Source organism: Anoplophora glabripennis, unplaced genomic scaffold (genome assembly GCF_000390285.2).
Source record: "Anoplophora glabripennis isolate ALB-LARVAE unplaced genomic scaffold, Agla_2.0 scaffold1111, whole genome shotgun sequence".
Lineage (NCBI taxonomy): Eukaryota > Metazoa > Arthropoda > Insecta > Coleoptera > Cerambycidae > Anoplophora > Anoplophora glabripennis.
The window spans coordinates 1-9,151 of NW_019417203.1; the positions used below are offsets into that span (position 1 = coordinate 1).

At 33.4% G+C, this 9,151-nt stretch overlaps 1 protein-coding gene across 1 annotated transcript in view; it reads left to right on the forward strand.

The window, feature by feature from the left end:
• Positions 1-3,302: 3,302 nt before the first annotated feature.
• Positions 3,303-9,151, forward strand: part of LOC108914150 (integrin beta-PS-like) — a 37,624-nt gene continuing 31,775 nt past the window's right edge. The window contains exons 1-2 of the mRNA XM_018719877.1: positions 3,303-3,662; positions 6,345-6,772. Of these exons, the coding sequence (XP_018575393.1) occupies positions 3,522-3,662; positions 6,345-6,772 (569 nt within the window). The 5' untranslated portion in view covers positions 3,303-3,521. The remainder of the gene's footprint in view (positions 3,663-6,344; positions 6,773-9,151) is intronic.

Below are 9,151 nucleotides of genomic sequence, written 5' to 3' on the forward strand. Positions count from 1 at the left end.
CGCATCCAAATCCAAGATTCCCTTTCCACCACCCGTTCCATGGAGGCCGGTGTCCCCCAGGGCACCGTCCTGTCCCCACACCTATACACCATTTAGAACTGCGACATCCCACATCCCCCCAACACCAACATATACTTATACGCCGACGACCTGATAATCACATTCCAATCCGTAGATCCTAGATATTCCGTCTCCCTCCTCCAAAACTCCTTAGACCAACTTGAAACCTGGGGAAACCTTTTGACAAACACGATACCTGGGCGTGACGATGGACCAGCGTCTCACGTGGAAACCGCACATCGTGGAGACGGTGGCGCGAGCGAAGACCACCAGGGCTAGGCTCTATCCCTTACTTAAAGGTGGAAACACCCTCAGTTCAAGGAATAAGCGAACGCTTATCAAGGTGGTACTTCAACCGCAGCTAACCTACGCCTCCACGGCTTGGGGTCACGCGGCAAAAAGCCACGTAAAGTCATTACAGGCTGTGGAAAACATAGCCCTCCGCACGGCCACCGACGCGCCCTGGTACGTAAGAAACACTGACATATTACGAGACTTACAATACACAAACGCTACACAGACAATAAGACAAAACGCGGAGAAACGATTTGACGTAGCCGCTAGACATGACAATCCCCTCCTCAGGCAAGCCGTTGACTACGTACCCGACGTGACCAACAAACACAAAAGACCTAGACACCAACTTTTTGACCCTGGTTTCAGAGACAGCCAGGATCAAGAAACGAAGACAACGACACACACACACATACACACCCCCCATACCCTCCTTACCCCTCCCCTCCCGCGATAGCCTAAGGGCCACCTTAGCAAAGCGCATCCCAGGCTGCATAGCCGCACTACCCTACCCAACCATACCACACATAAACATGACACCACCCCCGGGGTTTAAACAGACGAGCCGGCGAAGCAAGAAGAGCGCCAGAAGAAAGGGCCCTAGCCGGCGAGGCCCAGCCAGGACAAAAGGAGGTCCCACAATGCGCCTACGCCGGATGGGGCCCACTTACGAAGGCTGTCCAGGCCTACACGAGATGAGGCAGGATAAAGTGGGATAATCCCCCTCGATCCCAAATCATTGAGGCCCAATTTCTAGCCATGGAATAATGGCAACCCACCTATTTTTAGTAATATTTTCCGCTGAATCCGAAAATGATAAAAAGAAAATTTTCTGACTTATGGATTCTCCCCCACACCTTAATTCTCCTCAAAAATTCAAGTAATTCAAACTGGCTATCCAACTTATCTATGTTCAGTAAAATTTTCTGCTGAATCCGAAAATGATAAGAAAACATTATGGCATGTGAATTCCTCTCCACACACCCTCAATTCCCGCTGAAAATTAAAATCCAAACTGGCTATCCAATCTACCTATGTTTGGTAAAATTTGTTGAATTCGGAAATGGCAAAAAAAATAGTTTGGGATCGTGAGGTACTTTCTAAATCCAAGTTATAACTTACCCTGGGATGGGTTATTAAATCGATAAGTGGAGATAGTTTAAGATAAACTAGGCTAACATTATAGTCCAATTAACTAAGCCTTTAAATCGAAATTTTGCCAACTTGGCTGAATTTTTGATATGAGTTAGTTTAAGGTATATTATAACAATAAGTGAGAGTAATTTTTTGTTCAACCCCCGGCCAAGGGTGGAAAAAGATAAAACAAAGGGCTTTTTCAAGATAACTCAAAAAGGGTAAGAGCTAGAAAAAAAAGTTTTTCATGAAAGTTGTAAAGCAGACAATTCTACATAAAAATGGCCTCTTAACTTTTTCTTGTACTATTACAATTAACAGAGTTAGGGAGGCTAGAAGTTAAGGGAAGATTTCAGAAATTTAAAAAAAATCATAACAAACAGAAAAATGATTGAATTTTGTAATTTTTTTTTTCAATCTGCTCTAAAATATGTAACTTTTCTTTTCAGAGAAATAGATATATTTTTTAATTTTTAATAAGAAAGTTATAACAAAAAATCAAATTTTTAATCGTTAATTTTAATGATTTAACAAAATTAAATTTCTGAAATCTTCCCTTAACTTCTAGCCTCCCTAACTCTGTTAATTTTAATAGTACAAGAAAAAGCTAAGAGACCATTTTTATGTAGAATTGTCTGCTTTACAACTTTCATGAAAAACTTTTTTTTCTAGCTCTTACCCTTTTTGAGTTATCTTGAAAAAGCCCTTTGTTTTATCTTTTTCCACCCTTGGCCGGGGGTTGAACAAAAAATTACTCTCACTTATTGTTATAATATACCTTAAACTAACTCATATCAAAAATTCAGCCAAGTTGACAAAATTTCGATTTAAAGGCTTAGTTAATTGGACTATTAGATTGAATGCAGATTTGTAAGAAAAATTAACAACAGCGGCGGAGGTATAACAGTTTTAAAAAAGTAGTTTATTAAGTTTTAAAAAAATAATTCATAATTTGGCAACGCTGCATTCAATCCACATACAAATACAAATTTTAAGTTGAATAAAAAACACAGAGACTTCAATTGCCCCATAAAACATAGTGGGTATTCCGTATTTTTGAAGGTGTATGTTAGAAAAATTGTATGTTCAATTAAAGGATAGGTAGGGTAAAAGGTTAAGCCAGACAAGGGGCAAATGTTCGAGAGTTGAAGAAGGAATAACAGAAGATGTATAAATAAAAAGTAAATGCGAATTTCTCTCAGATTGAAAAACTCCAAAGTGCATATTTCCGGTCTTAAAAATTTTTCGAATACTTGAGAATTTGGGGGTGGTTTTCACCCCTTAGACGGGTACGGGCGAAACAGTTGAGAGCTTATTCTGCTTAGTGCACTGCGACCTTCTACTTCTATACCCGAAATGGTATAGAAGTAGAAGGGGTGTAGAAGGTGTACTAACCCCTTCGGGCGGAGCAAATGGCGATAATAAATGAGAGCACGGGGGTTGCAAAGTGCCCATTCATACTCCTTTCCATAATTATACTGATGTTCATAACTTTACCCTTATTTAAGAGATCTTTTGGGGTCTACATACATTTAAGGGGTATACGAATTTTTTTGACCTCGGATTTGGATTCAGGATTGAAAAATACATAGTAATATCATAGTCAGTCATCCAGATCACGACCTTTTTTTGTGGGGTTGTGTTATTATTACTATTACTTTGTCATTGCCCGAGTCAGTATCTACCGTTATCTTTGAATTTTAATTTTACATTTCTTCGAATATTTATTTAATCTGGGAAAACCTGAATATATCAAATGAAATTAAAACAACTGATATTTTCATTAAATTGTAGAATTTAAATAGAACCAGTTTTTTCCCATATTGTTATATACCATTAGTTCTACCGATACGTTGAAGTAAAAACAAAACAAATTATAACATTTTTATATATTTTTTTATTGTTGGATTCAATGTGAGTTGCCATTGCTTTAATATCCCCCATATTTACAAATGATTCATATAAACATTATCTTATTTCCTGTGTGATATTTCACTTAAAGTTGGAAAAGTTAAACATAGTTGGAAAGAAAGATGCTTGCAACGCACGTAATTTTCGTTTTTACTTTTACCCTGCCTTTACTTATTTTTGGGCAATATTCTTCTGATTGTCAATCGAAAGAAACATGTCGAGATTGTATACAAGAAATTGGTTGTATTTGGTGTATCACTCCGGTAAGTAAATTTCCTTTTAAGAATTATACGTGCGTATATGGCAAATTAATTTCCTTTTTTTTTATTTGAAAGTAATAAGTTACAAATACAGGTACAAAATGTACATGATAATTTAAAATAAATGGGAATAGATTCTTTGATGCAAAGCATTTTTGTTAGTTAAAATAGAAAACCCTATTTTGCATTAAATTCTCTCTTTTCTATGTATATGAATAGTGATGTTTAAACTTATAGCTGCTTAAGGTTTTCGTAGTTTCGACTATGTTTCATAATCGTAAATTATTTAAAAATTGTGATACAACATAATTTAATTCGACTTTTTGAGGTATGATATGCATATTGCGTCTATCCACACAATATTTCTTTTCTTTATTGCACAAAATATGGCACCATATAATTTCAAGTTCTGTCAAAAATACAATGTAAATTTAACTTAAAAAAAGTACTTGATGATTTTTTCATAAATTAATATTTATCTTAAAAACTATTGAAACGACGACTACAAAAAACCTGATCGTATTTTATATATACTAGCTGTTACAAATTCGCTTCTCATTACAGGGATCTCGGAAACGGTAAGAGGTACGAAGTAGCTTAAATGGGGGCAAAGTTGCGTAATCAGGGAACCAATATTATGCCTCTAAAAAATCAAGGCTAACATGATTAGTTTTAGAAATATTTGAAAAAAACAAAATTTTGGAAATCCGTTTTTGTTTCATTTCAACCTTGTTTGAGGTGATATTGAAAAAAGAAGAACATTTTCTCATGACCACTTTTTGCCCTCTATCGAATGGCATAATCTATTTTTATATGTAACGTTTCGTCTCTCCAGGACCATCATCAACTTTATTGGTGGTAATAGTTTAAATAACTATATATGGATTTCACAGGGTCTAACGACACTTACAGTGTACGATTCAATAAACAAAGAAATCTAAGTAAAAAATTTAAATACATTTGGAACGAATACACTGACGATGAATTTTTCGAGACAAAACGTCTGAATCTGATTCGGGCTGAGGCAGTATAGTATTTGGAGGTCATGAAAGCTTGCAAAAAATGTAATAAAATTTCCAAGGTCGTATTTAAAAAAATGAAGTTGATGATGAAAGACGAAATGTTACATATAAAAATTGATTATGCCATTCGATAGAGGACAAAAATGGTTATGAGAAAGTGTTCTTCTTTTTACAATATCAAGGCTGAAATGAAACAAAAACGGTTTTCCAAAATTTTGATTTTTTCAAATATTTCGAAAACTAATGTTGGTCTTGATTTTTTAGATTTTTTGGTTCCTTGATTACACAACTTTGCCACCATTTAAGCCATCTTACCGTTTTCGACATCCCTGTAGTGAGAAGCGAATTTGTAACAGCCTGTATAACAGCAAGTATACGAAAATATACAGGATGTATTTAAATAACACCCAAAAAATGTAAGGGCGATTCTCTGATGAAAATTAATAAGGGCCTTTGGTATAACATTTTTTGAAAAAACTCTCCCCTGAAAAGTTATTCCCCCAAATATTAAAAAAAAATTATTTTTCTTTTTCATCTTCCATGTACAGTGTAGGAAAGCGCCGATGGTCTATCACAAGTTACGTGAGAGCGATAAAGTAAGATATAGAAATCCATGCGATAGAGAAGGATGGCTATAATGAAGGCGTATCATAGTCAACGCCCATTTCGCCCTTCCACAAATAAGAAGTGGATCTTATTTGTGGAAGGGCGAAACGGGCGGTGACAAAGAGAAGCCTTCATTATAGCCATCCTTCTCTATCGCATGGATTTCTATGTCTTACTTTATCGCTCTCACGCAACTTGTGATAGACCATCGGCGCTTTCCTACACTGTATATCAATCTAAAGAAACCAAACTTGATGAACACTATTTGTCAAAAAAACTACACTTTTTGGAATTTCTTCAACCCTGAACTATTTTTGTAAGGGGTTAAAATAATAACAGTGGATAGATTTACAGAACCTTGTCCCAGCAAAAATTATCTTATTTTTTCAAATAACTTGGCATCGCCGCATCGAATACAAAAAACAAAGACATTGCTGGAAAGAGAATTTTCTGTAAAATATAAATTTGTAAAAATATACAGTGTTCCATTTAAGAAAAACCACCTTAAAGATGCTCCGTTCTAATGCATCATCCTGTATAATTCAAAATATTTTTAAAATGTGAACTTTTTTAAGTACATCACGCCCATAAAATATTTATTTTCAAATCTTTATAATAAGGGAGATATTGGACTTTGTCACACTACTATTGGGCCGCCCTGCATATTCAAATAAATTTTCTACTAAAAATATATATCCCTAGCTAATTTATAATAAGGGAGATATTGGACTTTGTCACACTACTATTGGGCCGCCCTGCATATTCAAATAAATTTTCTACTAAAAATATATATCCCTAGCTAAATATTAATCCAGCGTCTTTTTTACGAAATTAATTCAGATATTTTTTTATCGTGTCTATATTCAAACAGGAAAAAACCCGCATTAGTTATCAGGTATTATTGTGTTATCATAACTATTAATAAATTTCCTTGACTGATTAACTTCCTTTGGTAATATTTCCGGCGACTTGGATTTATACAGGGTGTCTTTTCAAACAAAATTCGAGTTGTTTTCAAAAATAAATACTGATATATTATGTATTCTTCTTATTTCAGAATAATCTGACTGCTGATGCTGTTACAGCTTCTATACATTGTACTCATAGGAATACAACCTCAAATGACTGGTGTCCAAAAAACCTAATTGTTGAACCTAAATCTTCAGATAATGTTGTGCAAAATCGGGAGTTTTCAAGTAATATAGAGAACCCAATCCAGTTCAAGCCACAACTTATTAAACTTTCATTGAGAAAAGGAGAAAAAATAGATATACATTTTCAGTATCAGCAGGCCCAAAATTATCCTGTTGATTTATACTACATTATGGATTTATCAAATTCTATGGAACCTCATAGAAAAAAATTAGGGGAGCTGGGGGTGAAACTGGCAGAAGCTTTAAAGAGTCTTACTAGTAATGTCCGTCTAGGTTTTGGAAGTTTTATAGATAAAGTGGATTTACCATTTGTTAGCACCGTTAAAGCCAAGTGAGTTGCATATTAATTATTATTATTAATTAATATTATTTTGACTATTTTTAAGGGTATTAATCACAGACTTCTAATATAAAACTTAGAAGTCTGTGGTATTAATTAATTATAAAAATTTTGAAAAAGTAACTAACTTATTGAAAAAAAAATGTTATGTTGTCAAATAAGCTATGAAAAGAACTTTATTTCTTGATATTTTTTGTCGCCATAGTGTTTAAAATTTAATATGATAACAAAGCTGCCTCGTAAATTGTCACTTTAAATAAAGCCCAACAAATAATTCGGACTCGATAAATTATTTAACTTATTTCTCTTTTTTAAGGATTGTTTATTCATGTAATCTCCTTTTAAGAATGGAATTAATATTATACAGGGCTTCCAAGATTTTCTTAGTGTACAAAAATTATTAGTTGAAAATTGACACTGTAAAACAAGCCTGCATGATTAAAAAGTAATTTGTATAATAATTTGTCTTTGAAAAAATAAATACATACTGGCAGGAACAAATAATTATATTATCCTATGATATTGAAAAGTTGTTTAAAGTTAAAATTTATGTCCAGATGCTATTTATCATACGGACATTTTTAGTTCTGAACATTTCCTAATATTTTTCCCAGTCTCATAGTGACACGGGAATTTTTTCTGCCTAGAATGAAAAAAATTATAAAAGTAAAAATGTGACGCTGAATAATCTTGAAAAAAATATCAAATAATATTCCTAAATTATAATTTAAATAACAAAAACTGATTTAAATAACAAGAACACTATATTTTTACATAATTTTTATTTGTTATCTTTTTTATAGTTAGTATTTTGAGAATTACCTACCTATTTTTTTTTGTTATGATTTTATGTGTTTTAAATTTTATTCTGAACCAAAGAAGGTTCTAGTTAATTATTTTTGTATAAAAGGATCATTATTTTGTTTCTGTTTTTCAATAAAAGTTAAAAATTAAAATGCATAATTTTTCACATAACTGTAATTAAAAATTTTAAATAACGCAGGCGTCGTCTACCCCCCCTCGCACTGGCTTCATTATAATTACACCGAGCCATCCAGTCCTTAAATTGAAACTATACTATATTTTACACAACACGCAGATACAGTGACAAACATATGATGACAATCCCCCCCACTCCCAAGTATATATTCCATTTTATCATAATAATAGTCATGTTATTTCATACGTCACGCTATTTTTTGTCCTATAATATTATTTTCAAAGGTATTACTCCTAATATAACGTTTTAACATTATTTCGGTAGATCAGATATACATACTATAATGTGTTCTTTTCTTCTCAAAATCTTGGTTTTGTAAATAGCCAATAGAGAGTTGAATCTTTTGACGTAATGACGTTTTCGTTCGGCTTTGTCTGTCGGGTACGGCGCATGACTCCGTGATTGACTCAAAAGTGTGGTGCTGTGGTGCGCCGTGCGGTGTCGGTGGAATTCAATTACGTTAACGCAATAATAATTTTGGTATCAGCGCAGTGGCGCAGGCCATTGCTTCAGCGCAATAACGTAACGCAGTACTGAGTTACCCATCTCTAATAAGAATGTCTTCAACTTTTAGTAAGATTTACAACAACCGAGATTCCAAATAAAGCATAAGTTTTGAGTGAACACGAGTTATTTAACCAACATAAACATTTCGAAAATCCACTGTTAACGTCTTCTGAACTTTTTTTGACTTTTTGTTTTAATAACTTGACACATTAAGAGGGGAATAAAGATATTTTCTGAAAACAGACCTTCACCCAAGCATAGTCTTCAAAAACTACACTATTTTCTGAGAAAATTATATGTGGCCTATATAGATAAGGTATTGAGCTAGGAGTTGACATATTTTTTATTGCAAAATAATTTGTATTATTGAAGTTATGGATAAAAAAATTATAATAACAAATTGAAATTTTATGTCATAGATCTTTATTATAATTTTACATCTCCTTCGTACAGATTTGAGGAACTGACCTGCAAAATATTAGACTAAATTATGCAGTATTACCAGCAATGTCTAGATTTTTGTGAAATTATTTCTTTGGTAGCCATTTATTTAAATGTCATTAGTAGAGATACGCACCAAAGAGAACAACAAATATGAATGTTTGGAGCTTCTAGTCCAGATGGAGCCAGTATCAAACTTAACCATTAAAATTGTATGGCTTATAGAAAACTGTAAAACATATTTTAATTTTTGACTTCGTTTCGCCGTGACTGAATATATTTCGCAGTCACAAAATGCTCTCATAATTGAAAAATAAAATATATGACGGAACTAAGGAAATACGTCTAGGTCTAGGTTTGTCAAATAGATCATTATATATCATAGTATGTTACCATATCAGTAAGAAATACTTAAAGTAATA